Below are 18,406 nucleotides of genomic sequence, written 5' to 3'. Positions count from 1 at the left end.
TATTTATTTACATTTTTTCTTAACTATATATGTCTTTTTTTGTGTTTTGATTTATTTATTTAAATTTTTCCTTAACTATATATGTCTTTTTTTGTGTTTTGATTTATTTATTTACATTTTTCCTTAACTATATATGTCTTTTTTGTGTTTTGATTTATTTATTTACATTTTTCCTTAACTATATATGTCTTTTTTGTGTTTTGATTTATTTATTTAAATTTTTCCTTAACTATATATGTCTTTTTTTGTGTTTTGATTTATTTATTTAAATTTTTCCTTAACTATATATGTCTTTTTTTGTGTTTTGATTTATTTATTTACATTTTTCCTTAACTATATATGTCTTTTTTGTGTTTTGATTTATTTATTTATTTATTTACATTTTTTCTTAACTATATATGTCTTTTTTTGTGTTTTGATTTATTTATTTACATTTTTTCTTAACTATATATGTTTTTTTTTGTGTTTTGATTTATTTATTTACATTTTTTCTTAACTATATATGTCTTTTTTTGTGTTTTGATTTATTTATTTCCATTTTTCCTTAACTATATATGTCTTTTTTTGTGTTTTGATTTGTTTATTTAAATTTTTTCTTAACTATATATGTCTTTTTTTGTGTTTTGATTTATTTATTTACATTTTTCCTTAACTATATATGTCTTTTTTGTGTTTTGATTTATTTATTTACATTTTTCCTTAACTATATATGTCTTTTTTGTGTTTTTATTTATTTATTTACATTTTTTCTTAACTATATATGTCTTTTTTTGTGTTTTGATTTATTTATTTAAATTTTTCCTTAACTATATATGTCTTTTTTTGTGTTTTTATTTATTTATTTACATTTTTCCTTAACTATATATGTCTTTTTTTGTGTTTTGATTTATTTATTTACATTTTTCCTTAACTATATATGTCTTTTTTTGTGTTTTGATTTATTTATTTACATTTTTCCTTAACTATATATGTCTTTTTTGTGTTTTGATTTATTTATTTACATTTTTCCTTAACTATATATGTCTTTTTTTGTGCTTTGATTTATTTATTTACATTTTTCCTTAACTATATATGTCTTTTTTGTGTTTTGATTTATTTATTTACATTTTTTCTTAACTATATATGTCTTTTTTTGTGTTTTGATTTATTTATTTACATTTTTTCTTAACTATATATGTCTTTTTTTGTGTTTTGATTTATTTATTTACATTTTTTCTTAACTATATATGTCTTTTTTTGTGTTTTGATTTATTTATTTAAATTTTTCCTTAACTATATATGTCTTTTTTTGTGTTTTGATTAATTTATTTACATTTTTCCTTAACTATATATGTCTTTTTTGTGTTTTGATTTATTTATTTACATTTTTCCTTAACTATATATGTCTTTTTTTGTGCTTTGATTTATTTATTTATTTATTTTCATTTTTTCTTAACTATATATGTATTTTTTTGTGTTTTGATTTATTTATTTACATTTTTCCTTAACTATATATGTTTTTTTTGTGTTTTGATTTATTTATTTACATTTTTCCTTAACTATATATGTCTTTTTTTGTGCTTTTATTTATTTATTTATTTATTTACATTTTTTCTTAACTATATATGTATTTTTTTGTGTTTTGATTTATTTATTTAAATTTTTCCTTAACTATATATGTCTTTTTTTGTGTTTTGATTTATTTATTTACATTTTTTCTTAACTATATATGTCTTTTTTTGTGTTTTGATTTATTTATTTAAATTTTTCCTTAACTATATATGTTTTTTTTTGTGTTTTGATTTATTTATTTACATTTTTTCTTAACTATATATGTCTTTTTTTGTGTTTTGATTTATTTATTTACATTTTTTCTTAACTATATATGTCTTTTTTTGTGTTTTGATTTATTTATTTACATTTTTCCTTAACTATATATGTCTTTTTTTGTGTTTTGATTTATTTATTTACATTTTTTCTTAACTATATATGTCTTTTTTTTGTGTTTTGATTTATTTATTTAAATTTTTTCTTTACTATATATGTCTTTTTTTGTGTTTTGATTTATTTATTTATTTATTTACATTTTTTCTTAACTATATATGTCTTTTTTGTGTTTTGATTTATTTATTTACATGTTTTCTTTACTATATATGTCTTTTTTAGTGTTTTGATTTATTTATTTACATTTTTTCTTTACTATATATGTCTTTTTTAGTGTTTTGATTTATTTATTTATTTATTTACATTTTTTCTTAACTATATATGTCTTTTTTGTGTTTTGATTTATTTATTTATTTATTTACATTTTTTCTACCCTATATATGTCTTTTTTTGTGTTTTGATTTATTTATTTAAATTTTTCCTTAACTATATATGTCTTTTTTTGTGTTTTGATTTATTTATTTACATTTTTTCTTAACTATATATGTCTTTTTTTGTGTTTTGATTTATTTATTTAAATTTTTCCTTAACTATATATGTTTTTTTTGTGTTTTGATTTATTTATTTACATTTTTTCTTAACTATATATGTCTTTTTTTGTGTTTTGATTTATTTATTTACATTTTTCCTTAACTATATATGTCTTTTTTTGTGCTTTGATTTATTTATTTATTTATTTATTTACATTTTTTCTTAACTATATATGTCTTTTTTTGTGTTTTGATTTATTTATTTACATTTTTCCTTAACTATATATGTCTTTTTTTGTGTTTTGATTTATTTATTTACATTTTTTCTTAACTATATATGTCTTTTTTTGTGTTTTGATTTATTTATTTACATTTTTTCTTAACTATATATGTCTTTTCTTGTGTTTTGATTTATTTATTTAAATTTTTCCTTTACTATATATGTCTTTTTTTGTGTTTTGATTTATTTATTTACATTTTTTCTTAACTATATATGTCTGTTTTTGTGTTTTGATTTATTTATTTAAATTTTTCCTTAACTATATATGTTTTTTTTGTGTTTTGATTTATTTATTTACATTTTTCCTTAACTATATATGTCTTTTTTTGTGTTTTGATTTATTTATTTACATTTTTTCTTAACTATATATGTCTTTTTTTGTGTTTTGATTTATTTATTTACATTTTTCCTTAACTATATATGTCTTTTTTTGTGTTTTGATTTATTTATTTACATTTTTCCTTAACTATATATGTCTTTTTTTGTGTTTTGATTTATTTATTTAAATTTTTCCTTAACTATATATGTTTTTTTTGTGTTTTGATTTATTTATTTACATTTTTTCTTAACTATATATGTCTTTTTTTGTGTTTTGATTTATTTATTTACATTTTTTCTTAACTATGTCTTTTTTTTGTGTTTTGATTTATTTATTTACATTTTTCCTCAACTATATATGTCTTTTTTGTGTTTTTATTTATTTATTTATTTATTTACATTTTTTCTTAACTATATATGTCTTTTTTGTGTTTTGATTTATTTATTTACATTTTTTCTTAACTATATATGTCTTTTTTTGTGTTTTGATTTATTTATTTACATTTTTTCTTAACTATATATGTCTTTTTTTGTGTTTTGATTTATTTATTTACATTTTTCCTTAACTATATATGTCTTTTTTGTGTTTTGATTTATTTATTTAAAATTTTTTCTTAACTATATATGTCTTTTTTTGTGTTTTGATTTATTTATTTACATTTTTCCTTAACTATATATGTCTTTTTTTTGTGTTTTGATTTATTTATTTAAATTTTTTCTTTACTATATATGTTTTTTTTGTGTTTTGATTTATTTATTTACATTTTTCCTTAACTATATATGTCTTTTTTTGTGTTTTGATTTATTTATTTACATTTTTTCTTAACTATATATGTCTTTTTTTGTTTTTTGATTTATTTATTTACATTTTTCCTTAACTATATATGTCTTTTTTTGTGTTTTGATTTATTTATTTACATTTTTCCTTAACTATATATGTCTTTTTTTGTGTTTTGATTTATTTATTTAAATTTTTCCTTAACTATATATGTTTTTTTTGTGTTTTGATTTATTTATTTACATTTTTTCTTAACTATATATGTCTTTTTTTGTGTTTTGATTTATTTATTTACATTTTTTCTTAACTATATATGTCTTTTTTTGTGTTTTGATTTATTTATTTACATTTTTCCTTAACTATATATGTTTTTTTTGTGTTTTGATTTATTTATTTACATTTTTTCTTAACTATATATGTCTTTTTTTGTGTTTTGATTTATTTATTTACATTTTTCCTTAACTATATATGTCTTTTTTTGTGTTTTGATTTATTTATTTACATATTTTCTTAACTATATATGTCTTTTTTTGTGTTTTGATTTATTTATTTAAATTTTTTCTTTACTATATATGTCTTTTTTTGTGTTTTGATTTATTTATTTATTTATTTACATTTTTCCTTAACTATATATGTCTTTTTTTGTGTTTTGATTTATTTATTTACATTTTTTCTTTACTATATACGTCTTTTTTAGTGTTTTGATATATTTATTTACATTTTTTCTTTACTATATATGTCTTTTTTAGTGTTTTGATTTATTTATTTATTTATTTACATTTTTTCTTAACTATATATGTCTTTTTTGTGTTTTTATTTATTTATTTATTTATTTACATTTTTTCTACCCTATATATGTCTTTTTTTGTGTTTTGATTTATTTATTTACATTTTTCCTCAACTATATATGTCTTTTTTGTGTTTTGATTCATTTATTTAAAATTTTTTCTTAACTATATATGTCTTTTTTGTGTTTTGATTTATTTATTTACATTTTTCCCTCACTATATATGTCTTTTTTGTGTTTAGATTTATTTATTTACATTTTTCCTTAACTATATATGTCTTTTTTTGTGTTTTGATTTATTTATTTACATTTTTCCTTAACTATATATGTCTTTTTTTGTGCTTTGATTTATTTATTTATTTATTTTCATTTTTTCTTAACTATATATGTATTTTTTTGTGTTTTGATTTATTTATTTACATTTTTCCTTAACTATATATGTTTTTTTTGTGTTTTGATTTATTTATTTACATTTTTCCTTAACTATATATGTCTTTTTTTGTGCTTTTATTTATTTATTTATTTATTTACATTTTTTCTTAACTATATATGTATTTTTTTGTGTTTTGATTTATTTATTTAAATTTTTCCTTAACTATATATGTCTTTTTTTGTGTTTTGATTTATTTATTTACATTTTTTCTTAACTATATATGTCTTTTTTTGTGTTTTGATTTATTTATTTACATTTTTCCTTAACTATATATGTCTTTTTTTGTTTTTTGATTTATTTATTTACATTTTTTCTTAACTATATATGTCTTTTTTTTGTGTTTTGATTTATTTATTTAAATTTTTTCTTTACTATATATGTCTTTTTTTGTGTTTTGATTTATTTATTTATTTATTTACATTTTTTCTTAACTATATATGTCTTTTTTGTGTTTTGATTTATTTATTTACATGTTTTCTTTACTATATATGTCTTTTTTAGTGTTTTGATTTATTTATTTACATTTTTTCTTTACTATATATGTCTTTTTTAGTGTTTTGATTTATTTATTTATTTATTTACATTTTTTCTTAACTATATATGTCTTTTTTGTGTTTTGATTTATTTATTTATTTATTTACATTTTTTCTACCCTATATATGTCTTTTTTTGTGTTTTGATTTATTTATTTAAATTTTTCCTTAACTATATATGTCTTTTTTTGTGTTTTGATTTATTTATTTACATTTTTTCTTAACTATATATGTCTTTTTTTGTGTTTTGATTTATTTATTTAAATTTTTCCTTAACTATATATGTTTTTTTTGTGTTTTGATTTATTTATTTACATTTTTTCTTAACTATATATGTCTTTTTTTGTGTTTTGATTTATTTATTTACATTTTTCCTTAACTATATATGTCTTTTTTTGTGCTTTGATTTATTTATTTATTTATTTATTTACATTTTTTCTTAACTACATATGTCTTTTTTTGTGTTTTGATTTATTTATTTACATTTTTCCTTAACTATATATGTCTTTTTTTGTGTTTTGATTTATTTATTTACATTTTTTCTTAACTATATATGTCTTTTTTTGTGTTTTGATTTATTTATTTACATTTTTTCTTAACTATATATGTCTTTTCTTGTGTTTTGATTTATTTATTTAAATTTTTCCTTTACTATATATGTCTTTTTTTGTGTTTTGATTTATTTATTTACATTTTTTCTTAACTATATATGCCTGTTTTTGTGTTTTGATTTATTTATTTAAATTTTTCCTTAACTATATATGTTTTTTTTGTGTTTTGATTTATTTATTTACATTTTTCCTTAACTATATATGTCTTTTTTTGTGTTTTGATTTATTTATTTACATTTTTTCTTAACTATATATGTCTTTTTTTGTTTTTTGATTTATTTATTTACATTTTTCCTTAACTATATATGTCTTTTTTTGTGTTTTGATTTATTTATTTACATTTTTCCTTAACTATATATGTCTTTTTTTGTGTTTTGATTTATTTATTTAAATTTTTCCTTAACTATATATGTTTTTTTTGTGTTTTGATTTATTTATTTACATTTTTTCTTAACTATATATGTCTTTTTTTGTGTTTTGATTTATTTATTTACATTTTTTCTTAACTATGTCTTTTTTTTGTGTTTTGATTTATTTATTTACATTTTTCCTCAACTATATATGTCTTTTTTGTGTTTTTATTTATTTATTTATTTATTTACATTTTTTCTTAACTATATATGTCTTTTTTTGTGTTTTGATTTATTTATTTACATTTTTTCTTAACTATATATGTCTTTTTTTGTGTTTTGATTTATTTATTTACATTTTTTCTTAACTATATATGTCTTTTTTTGTGTTTTGATTTATTTATTTACATTTTTCCTTAACTATATATGTCTTTTTTGTGTTTTGATTTATTTATTTAAAATTTTTTCTTAACTATATATGTCTTTTTTTGTGTTTTGATTTATTTATTTACATTTTTCCTTAACTATATATGTCTTTTTTTTGTGTTTTGATTTATTTATTTAAATTTTTTCTTTACTATATATGTCTTTTTTTGTGTTTTGATTTATTTATTTATTTATTTACATTTTTTCTTAACTATATATGTCTTTTTTGTGTTTTGATTTATTTATTTACATTTTTTCTTTACTATATATGTCTTTTTTAGTGTTTTGATATATTTATTTACATTTTTTCTTTACTATATATGTCTTTTTTAGTGTTTTGATTTATTTATTTATTTATTTACATTTTTTCTTAACTATATATGTCTTTTTTGTGTTTTTATTTATTTATTTATTTATTTACATTTTTTCTACCCTATATATGTCTTTTTTTGTGTTTTGATTTATTTATTTACATTTTTTCCTAACTATATATGTCTTTTTGTGTTTTGATTTATTTATTTATTTATTTACATTTTTTCTACCCTATATATGTCTTTTTTTGTGTTTTGATTTATTTATTTACATTTTTTCTTAACTATATATGTCTTTTTGTGTTTTGATTTATTTATTTATTTATTTACATTTTTTCTACCCTATATATGTCTTTTTTTGTGTTTTGATTTATTTATTTACATTTTTCCTTAACTATATATGTCTTTTTTTGTGTTTTGATTTATTTATTTACATTTTTTCTTAACTATATATGTCTTTTTTTGTGTTTTGATTTATTTATTTAAATTTTTCCTTAACTATATATGTTTTTTTTGTGTTTTGATTTATTTATTTACATTTTTTCTTAACTATATATGTCTTTTTTTGTGTTTTGATTTATTTATTTACATTTTTCCTTAACTATATATGTCTTTTTTTGTGCTTTGATTTATTTATTTATTTATTTATTTACATTTTTTCTTAACTATATATGTCTTTTTTTGTGTTTTGATTTATTTATTTAAATTTTTCCTTAACTATATATGTCTTTTTTTGTGTTTTGATTTATTTATTTACATTTTTTCTTAACTATATATGTCTTTTTTTGTGTTTTGATTTATTTATTTACATTTTTTCTTAACTATATATGTCTTTTTTTGTGTTTTGATTTATTTATTTACATTTTTTCTTAACTATATATGTCTTTTCTTGTGTTTTGATTTATTTATTTAAATTTTTCCTTAACTATATATGTCTTATTTTGTGTTTTGATTTATTTATTTACATTTTTTCTTAACTATATATGTCTGTTTTTGTGTTTTGATTTATTTATTTAAATTTTTCCTCAACTATATATGTTTTTTTTGTGTTTTGATTTATTTATTTACATTTTTCCTTAACTATATATGTCTTTTTTTGTGTTTTGATTTATTTATTTACATTTTTTCTTAACTATATATGTCTTTTTTTGTGTTTTGATTTATTTATTTACATTTTTCTTAACTATATATGTCTTTTTTTGTGTTTTGATTTATTTATTTACATTTTTCCTTAACTATATATGTCTTTTTTTGTGTTTTGATTTATTTATTTACATTTTTCCTTAACTATATATGTCTTTTTTTGTGTTTTGATTTATTTATTTACATTTTTTCTTAACTATATATGTCTTTTTTTGTGTTTTGATTTATTTATTTACATTTTTTCTTAACTATATATGTCTTTTTTTGTGTTTTGATTTATTTATTTACATTTTTTCTTAACTATATATGTCTTTTTTTGTGTTTTGATTTATTTATTTACATTTTTTCTTAACTATCTATGTATTTTTTGTGTTTTGATTTATTTATTTACATTTTTTCTTAACTATATATGTCTTTTTTGTGTTTTGATTTATTTATTTACATTTTTTCTTAACTATATATGTCTTTTTTTGTGTTTTGATTTATTTATTTACATTTTTCCTTAACTATATATGTCTTTTTTGTGTTTTGATTTATTTATTTACATTTTTTCTTAACTATATATGTCTTTTTTTGTGTTTTGATTTATTTATTTACATTTTTTCTTAACTATTTATGTCTTTTTTTGTGTTTTGATTTATTTATTTACATTTTTCCTTAACTATATATGTGTTTTTTTGTGTTTTCATTTATTTATTTACATTTTTCCTTAACTATATATGTCTTTTTTTGTGTTTTGATTTATTTATTTACATTTTTTCTTAACTATATATGTCTTTTTTGTGTTTTGATTTATTTATTTACATTTTTCCTTAACTATATATGTCTTTTTTTGTGGTTTGATTTATTTATTTAAATTTTTTCTTAACTATATATGTCTTTTTTTGTGTTTTGATTTATTTATTTACATTCTTTCTTAACTATATATTTCTTTTTTTGTGTTTTGATTTATTTATTTACATTTTTCCTTAACTATATATGTCTTTTTTTGTGTTTTGATTTATTTATTTACATTTTTCCTTAACTATATATGTCTTTTTTTGTGTTTTGATTTATTTATTTACATTTTTCCTTAACTATATATGTCTTTTTTTGTGTTTTGATTTATTTATTTACATTTTTTCTTAACTATATATGTCTTTTTTTGTGTTTTGATTTATTTATTTACATTTTTTCTTAACTATATATGTCTTTTTTTGTGTTTTGATTTATTTATTTACATTTTTCCTTAACTATATATGTCTTTTTGTGTGTTTTGATTTATTTATTTACATTTTTCCTTAACTATATATGTCTTTTTTTGTGTTTTGATTTATTTATTTACATTTTTCCTTAACTATATATGTCTTTTTTTGTGTTGTGATTTATTTATTTACATTTTTTCTTAACTGTATATGTCTTTTTTGTGTTTTGATTTATTTATTTACATTTTTCCTTAACTATATATGTCTTTTTTTGTGTTTCGATTTATTTATTTAAATTTTTTCTTAACTATATATGTCTTTTTTTGTGTTTTGATTTATTTATTTACATTTTTTCTTAACTATATATGTCTTTTTTTGTGTTTTGATTTATTTATTTACATTTTTTCTTAACTATTTATGTCTTTTTTTGTGTTTTGATTTATTTATTTACATTTTTCCTTAACTATATTTGTGTTTTTTTGTGTTTTGATTTATTTATTTACATTTTTCCTTAACTATATATGTCTTTTTTTGTGTTTTGATTTATTTATTTACATTTTTTCTTAACTATATATGTCTTTTTTGTGTTTTGATTTATTTATTTACATTTTTCCTTAACTATATATGTCTTTTTTTGTGTTTTGATTTATTTATTTAAATTTTTTCTTAACTATATATGTCTTTTTTTGTGTTTTTATTTATTTATTTACATTTTTCCTTAACTATATATGTCTTTTTTTGTGTTTTGATTTATTTATTTACATTTTTCCTTAACTATATGTCTTTTTTTGTGTTTTGATTTATTTATTTACATTTTTTCTTAACTATTTATGTCTTTTTTTGTGTTTTGATTTATTTATTTACATTTTTCCTTAACTATATATGTGTTTTTTTGTGTTTTGATTTATTTATTTACATTTTTCCTTTACTATATATGTCTTTTTTTGTGTTTTGATTTATTTATTTACATTTTTCCTTAACTATATATGTCTTTTTGTGTGTTTTGATTTATTTATTTACATTTTTCCTTAACTATATATGTCTTTTTTTGTGTTTTGATTTATTTATTTACATTTTTCCTTAACTATATATGTCTTTTTTTGTGTTGTGATTTATTTATTTACATTTTTTCTTAACTGTATATGTCTTTTTTGTGTTTTGATTTATTTATTTACATTTTTCCTTAACTATATATGTCTTTTTTTGTGTTTCGATTTATTTATTTAAATTTTTTCTTAACTATATATGTCTTTTTTTGTGTTTTGATTTATTTATTTACATTTTTTCTTAACTATATATGTCTTTTTTTGTGTTTTGATTTATTTATTTACATTTTTTCTTAACTATATATGTCTTTTTTTGTGTTTTGATTTATTTATTTACATTTTTTCTTAACTATCTATGTCTTTTTTGTGTTTTGATTTATTTATTTACATTTTTTCTTAACTATATATGTCTTTTTTGTGTTTTGATTTATTTATTTACATTTTTTCTTAACTATATATGTCTTTTTTTGTGTTTTGATTTATTTATTTACATTTTTCCTTAACTATATATGTCTTTTTTGTGTTTTGATTTATTTATTTACATTTTTTCTTAACTATATATGTCTTTTTTTGTGTTTTGATTTATTTATTTACATTTTTTCTTAACTATTTATGTCTTTTTTTGTGTTTTGATTTATTTATTTACATTTTTCCTTAACTATATATGTGTTTTTTTGTGTTTTCATTTATTTATTTACACTTTTCCTTAACTATATATGTCTTTTTTTGTGTTTTGATTTATTTATTTACATTTTTTCTTAACTATATATGTCTTTTTTGTGTTTTGATTTATTTATTTACATTTTTCCTTAACTATATATGTCTTTTTTTGTGGTTTGATTTATTTATTTAAATTTTTTCTTAACTATATATGTCTTTTTTTGTGTTTTGATTTATTTATTTACATTCTTTCTTAACTATATATTTCTTTTTTTGTGTTTTGATTTATTTATTTACATTTTTCCTTAACTATATATGTCTTTTTTTGTGTTTTGATTTATTTATTTACATTTTTCCTTAACTATATATGTCTTTTTTTGTGTTTTGATTTATTTATTTACATTTTTCCTTAACTATATATGTCTTTTTTTGTGTTTTGATTTATTTATTTACATTTTTTCTTAACTATATATGTCTTTTTTTGTGTTTTGATTTATTTATTTACATTTTTTCTTAACTATATATGTCTTTTTTTGTGTTTTGATTTATTTATTTACATTTTTCCTTAACTATATATGTCTTTTTGTGTGTTTTGATTTATTTATTTACATTTTTCCTTAACTATATATGTCTTTTTTTGTGTTTTGATTTATTTATTTACATTTTTCCTTAACTATATATGTGTTTTTTTGTGTTTTGATTTATTTATTTACATTTTTCCTTAACTATATATGTCTTTTTTTGTGTTTTGATTTATTTATTTACATTTTTTCTTAACTATATATGTCTTTTTTGTGTTTTGATTTATTTATTTACATTTTTCCTTAACTATATATGTCTTTTTTTGTGTTTTGATTTATTTATTTAAATTTTTTCTTAACTATATATGTCTTTTTTTGTGTTTTTATTTATTTATTTACATTTTTCCTTAACTATATATGTCTTTTTTTGTGTTTTGATTTATTTATTTACATTTTTTCTTAACTATTTATGTCTTTTTTTGTGTTTTGATTTATTTATTTACATTTTTTCTTAACTATATATGTCTTTTTTTGTGTTTTGATTTATTTATTTACATTTTTTCTTAACTATATATGTCTTTTTTTGTGTTTTTATTTATTTATTTACATTTTTCCTTAACTATATGTCTTTTTTTGTGTTTTGATTTATTTATTTACATTTTTTCTTAACTATTTATGTCTTTTTTTGTGTTTTGATTTATTTATTTACATTTTTCCTTAACTATATATGTGTTTTTTTGTGTTTTGATTTATTTATTTACATTTTTTCTTAACTATATATGTCTTTTTTTGTGTTTTGATTTATTTATTTACATTTTTCCTTAACTATATATGTCTTTTTGTGTGTTTTGATTTATTTATTTACATTTTTCCTTAACTATATATGTCTTTTTTTGTGTTTTGATTTATTTATTTACATTTTTCCTTAACTATATATGTCTTTTTTTGTGTTGTGATTTATTTATTTACATTTTTTCTTAACTGTATATGTCTTTTTTGTGTTTTGATTTATTTATTTACATTTTTCCTTAACTATATATGTCTTTTTTTGTGTTTCGATTTATTTATTTAAATTTTTTCTTAACTATATATGTCTTTTTTTGTGTTTTGATTTATTTATTTACATTTTTTCTTAACTATATATGTCTTTTTTTGTGTTTTGATTTATTTATTTACATTTTTTCTTAACTATTTATGTCTTTTTTTGTGTTTTGATTTATTTATTTACATTTTTCCTTAACTATATATGTGTTTTTTTGTGTTTTGATTTATTTATTTACATTTTTCCTTAACTATATATGTCTTTTTTTGTGTTTTGATTTATTTATTTACATTTTTTCTTAACTATATATGTCTTTTTTGTGTTTTGATTTATTTATTTACATTTTTCCTTAACTATATATGTCTTTTTTGTGTTTTGATTTATTTATTTAAATTTTTTCTTAACTATATATGTCTTTTTTTGTGTTTTTATTTATTTATTTACATTTTTCCTTAACTATATATGTCTTTTTTTGTGTTTTGATTTATTTATTTACATTTTTCCTTAACTATATGTCTTTTTTTGTGTTTTGATTTATTTATTTACATTTTTTCACACTACTTTTATTTTCATTATTAACAGATTCATAACGAGTACAGAGTAATTAAACATTAAAACACACTTATTATTAGTTGTTGTTATGAGAAGCCGAATTGTTTTTTGTTTTTTTGGGGTTTTTTTTTTTTTTTGCTAGGCTGTACAATCGAGTCTCTAATTTTGTTTTGCTAAAGTTTGTGTTCCATTCCATTTTTTTTTTTACATCTGTTCGCGGCTGTAGGACTTTTGTTAATATTGCCATTTTTGTTTTGTGTTTAAACTTTTTATTTTAATATAATGCGAAAGTTCGAATTGTTTTCTTTGTAAAATTAAATATATTCTTTTACTAGATAGAATAACTTGCCTTTGGTAACATTTATTTTGTGATATATTTGTTTTTAGACCAATTTATCATTTTTTTGATTATACTGAAAAAACACAAACTCTCAAAGTTTCTTCTCTAGGACTGTCCGCCTATGGAACACAATACCACTTGTCTGCTTTCCGATTGACTATAATCTGGCCGTCTTGAAGTCTAATGCAAATAAATTCATATTGAGTCGCCCACATATATAGTCTGATAATGTTAGAGTGTCTGGACCGTTTCCATATCAAGTTGGATACGCAAGTACAGGCAGTGAATGGCATTTTCTTGCCGTTCAGCCAGATCATATCATTTGCGCCAGCGAGAAAGAAATATAGTTGCCAAGTTCACAGCTGTGTATGATGAGCTATCTGAAGAAGAACTCAGACTTTCAACGTAGACCGCCACTACTATGTCTCCTTTTCTATCATCAGGGGTCTACATTCCAACCTTCCAGAAGTTGAAATCCAATTACAGGAGACCAAATCAGACCTATTCTTCTTAAGCAAAACTGGCATTGGAACAACTATTTCCCTAGATGAGTTTATAATTAAAGAATACTCTAACTTAACATCCAAATCTGACCCCAAGATCAACATGGGCATGGAATATAATAGAGATGGCTTTCCATGTAGTAGGAACTCTCCAGAGAAGACCCTAAATTGCCCCATACATGCTTTCGGATTGCACTTGCTCACATCACTGCATTTATATTTGCTCTCTATCGCCCGTAACAGCAGTTACTATCTTTAAGCATATCTGAGAAAATTGACCACATCCTGTCTTCTTATCCTTCGGCTAACATTCACGTCTGTGAAGACTTCAATGTTCACAATGTGGAATGGTTAGCCCACTCACACAAGACAGATGATGAGGGGAGGTTCTGTCATGATTTTTCCATTGCTTATGACCTAACTCAGATTGTTCACGAGCTCACCATGTCCCTGACACTGATGGTCAATATGCAAGTCTCCTAGACCTTTTTCTCACAACTTGCTCTGAGCTATGTCGTCTTCTGTTCTGTCCCCACTAGGATCTTCTGACCACTTAATTGTCTCTCTTAGGATAAAAACAAAATTTAATAAGCCCTCCAACATAACTCTCCATTATATAGTATATCGATACTCTATAGTTGATTAAGATAGCTTTCATACATTTATATTACATCTACTTCTGCATTCGATGTTTAAAAAGAATGTCTCCTCTATAGTATCAGACCTAACAGAATTGTTAATTATAGGTATAGACCACTTCATACCCTTCAAAAAATTCCAGCAAAAATCTGCCGTGGTTCTCTCCAGAATGTGCTACTGCCATTGCGCACAGAAATCACTTTTTCCATTGCTTCCAACGTAATAGATGTATTGAGACTAAAGCCGCTTTCAGGACTGCCAGCAACCATTGTAAGAAAGTAATAAAGTATGCAAGAGAGTTGTATGCTCAGTCCGTCAAGTTCAAAGTAGCTGAGCAGCGGCTTGTTTCCCACCAGTTTTGGCAAATAACAAACAGAATCCTGAATAGAAGTGTGTGCTTTATCCCAAATATCTTCAATAGACCTGAGGTAATCTCGTCAGCATCAGACAAACTCTTTGCTAAAAATTTTGCAGCTAATTCTACCTTATGCGATCAGGGCCGCCAACTCCTCATATTTCCTCCTGTGTCTGAAGACATGCTATGTAGGAATATCTGTGCGTGATGTTGCTAAGCTAATCTAAAACCTCTGACGGCATTCCTATTATAGTGCTTATAAATCTTGAACCAGAACAAGCTCCTATACTTACAAAGATATCTTAAGGAGAATTGCTTCCCAACACCCTGGCAAACCTCATCAGTCTGTTCAGTATTTAAAAATTCTGGTGATCGCTTATCTCCCTCTCAATTCAGACCAATCAGTCGCCTATGCATCATGAGCAAGTTGCTAGAATCTGTATTAAATAGAGAAGCAGTCAATTACCTCAGTAAAAATAAGCTCCTCAGTGACATGCAATTTGGCTTCCATTCTGCAAGATCTACAGCAGATGTGCTAACAGTTATATCTCATAGGATTAGCGAATCTCTCAACAGAAGCTTCCTTTTTAGGGTAATTGCCCTTGACATATCAAAAGGATTTGATAGGGTATGGCATAAAGGTCTTCTCCACAAAATCTCCAACTATGGTATAGCTGGAAATGTTTTCTCAATTATTAAATCATTTCTCTCTGATAGGTTCATAAAAGTAGTGGTTGATGGGTAGAAATCAGAAGCACACAGAATGCTGGAGTCCATCAATGGTCCATCTTTGGCCCAGCTCTCTTCCTGCTCTACATCAATGATTTCCCAAATTACATCCTAAGATCATTTGTAGACATTTATGCTGATGACACTATCATCTATGGCAACACTTCAAAGGCCGTAAAGTTCTCTCTGATTCTCTCTTCTCTGATCTTGATCACGTGGTGAAATGGGGAAACAGGTGGCTGGTTAATTTTAATGTATCTAAGACCAAGCTTTTATCTTTCCATCATCAAGGCTCTGATCCCCATCATGCATCAATCGAAATGAATGACTCTTGTCTTGGGGTGGCTCTATGTTTTGACAAACTTCTAGGTCTGACCTTTACTCCTGATCCGAGATGGAAAACGTACATCAAATCCGTTGTCAGGGCTGCCGGGAATATAGTGGGATCATTCTACCACCAGTAGATATCTCACTGCTGATACAGTTCTCTACCTGTATAAGAGCCAAGTACATCCAAGGAGAGAGGACTGTTGTCACATCTGGGCAGGAGCTGCTAGGAGTAGTTAATGTTGCCTTGACAGAGTTTAAAATATACTTCGTAGCCTAGTATGGGATGCCCTTTTCTCTTCCCTGCAATCTCTTTCCTACAGAAGAGACGTTGCAGGTCTGTCTTTGCATTATCGTTATTTTCATGGCAATTGCTCATCTGAGCTACAATCTATGGTCCTCCCCTCTCCTGACTTTCACAAAAACACCATCTAGCTGAAAACACTATCAATAATTTGCCCTAATCTTTATCTGTGCCTAAACCTAAACATAGATTCCATGAACAAAGCTTCTTTCTTAGAACTGCACGTCTGTGGAATTCTGTTCCATTGTCCTGCTTTCCAGCTGATTACAATATGGTCGTCTTCAAGTCCAACGTGAACAAATTCTTGATGAGCTGTCCCCTTAAGTAATCCAATTTATCAAATTTACACTGATAAAGATGAATTCGACATGTTCTCCTTGACCACTGTACACTCATTAACAATTATCGTCGAGTGACCTCGGGGCCTTGATAAGCGGTGACTCCTTTGTACAAAAAATACCTTTGTCTAGAAATTCCACATCTAAGGCGACACCTACAAGCAGCCAAAATAAACTTGGAGGAAGGCAAGCACTGGACTCTACGGCAATTCCTATAGTTTATCATCAAGTGGGGTGTTGTTGAGTCATTGCCATATCTTACGCTGGCTCTAAAATTTCTTTTGACAATATGTGTTTCTGTGGAATCGTGTGGAAGAAGTTTCTCCAAAATGAATACATATATAGTCAGATGGAGTAAAAATAACTATAAAAACAAATACAGTTACAATACACAAGAAGCTAGTAGACTTACCCGGCTGATGAGCTGAGCCAAATCTCTCCATTCACTGTTGTATGCGAGGTAACCACCCAGTGGTTTAAGAAGACGATCTTGCTACAAGATATACAAACACATGTACATTTATAAAACAGGGAAACATGGAAGAATGTGCTTAATCATTTGTTTTTTTTTTATTATTAAAACATTTTGAGAAAATGATAATTTTTATTTGTTATTAATTGCACCAAAACTGATAAATTAAAGTGATTCTAGTTTTTATCAGATTTAAAAGTCGAAATGTTATTTTTAGGTTTTGGTATGCGTATGAATTGAGATCATATGCTAACAAATAAGGCGGGAGAGCTATATGTTTTGGTTTCGATTCTAACTGACTAGACTGGGTACTCAGCATTGCCCAGGTGTTTGGAGGTGTGTGTTCAGTAAAAAAAAAAGTGCTAGTAGGCAGGCAGGCGCGAACCCGTACTACAAAGGAGGCAAAGAGCATGAAAAAACAAAACAAACCCTAACGTCTTTGCTATTGCGCCCATCGCCAAACTGAAAGTGACATAGGTTTAAATTAAGGCTAGACAATTGAAAATATTGGCGATAAAAACGACCTCTCACTGTAGAAAAGTGCCCAGTTGAGGGTGAAGGAATTAATGTTTTGGCCAATTTTTCGATATTTGTCGTCTAAAGGGTCGAGCTTCAAAATGATACTGTTCTCATGAAAATCCATCGCCTCTGTTGAAAGTTTTAGGCAGACATACATACATACATACATACATACATACCTTTAAACAGACAGGTGATATTTATATTATAGATGATACAAGTCATTTTTTGTTACTTTTGAAATAACTATTATATATTAGGTCTAATATAATAATTGATAGCGACTCAGCTTCATAATAATAAACACGAAATCTGCATGAATTAAAATATAATATTTGAGCATATCTTACAATTGGGCACCACCGGGCCGCCAGCTAGTTCATTAAAAAGGTATATAGAGAAAATTATGACCAAATCATTATTTAAGATTTTATTATGGGTACATAATTTTATTAACCATTTGAATAATATTGGGTGCAATGTTATTATTATTACTTGTTAAAGTTTTATAG

General features: G+C 21.8%; 1 protein-coding gene across 3 annotated transcripts in view; it reads right to left on the bottom strand.

Annotated features, from left to right (window-relative positions):
- LOC145297587 (katanin p60 ATPase-containing subunit A-like 2) overlaps nt 1-18,406 on the bottom strand; it is a 222,265-nt gene that overhangs the window by 150,665 nt on the left and 53,194 nt on the right. For all 3 annotated transcript variants that reach the window (XR_013870276.1, XM_080143634.1, XM_080143635.1), the window contains exon 8: nt 17,316-17,396. Coding sequence is in view for 2 of the 3 variants with exons in the window: in XM_080143634.1 (XP_079999760.1) it covers nt 17,316-17,396 (81 nt within the window). In the remaining variant the exon portion in view is untranslated. The remainder of the gene's footprint in view (nt 1-17,315; nt 17,397-18,406) is intronic.

Source organism: Euprymna scolopes, chromosome 18, assembly GCF_053919585.1.
Source record: "Euprymna scolopes isolate OS-2025 chromosome 18, ASM5391958v1, whole genome shotgun sequence".
Taxonomy (NCBI): domain Eukaryota; kingdom Metazoa; phylum Mollusca; class Cephalopoda; order Sepiida; family Sepiolidae; genus Euprymna; species Euprymna scolopes.
Note: the sequence above shows the minus strand (reverse complement) of the source record. Positions and strands in the feature narration are given on the sequence as shown.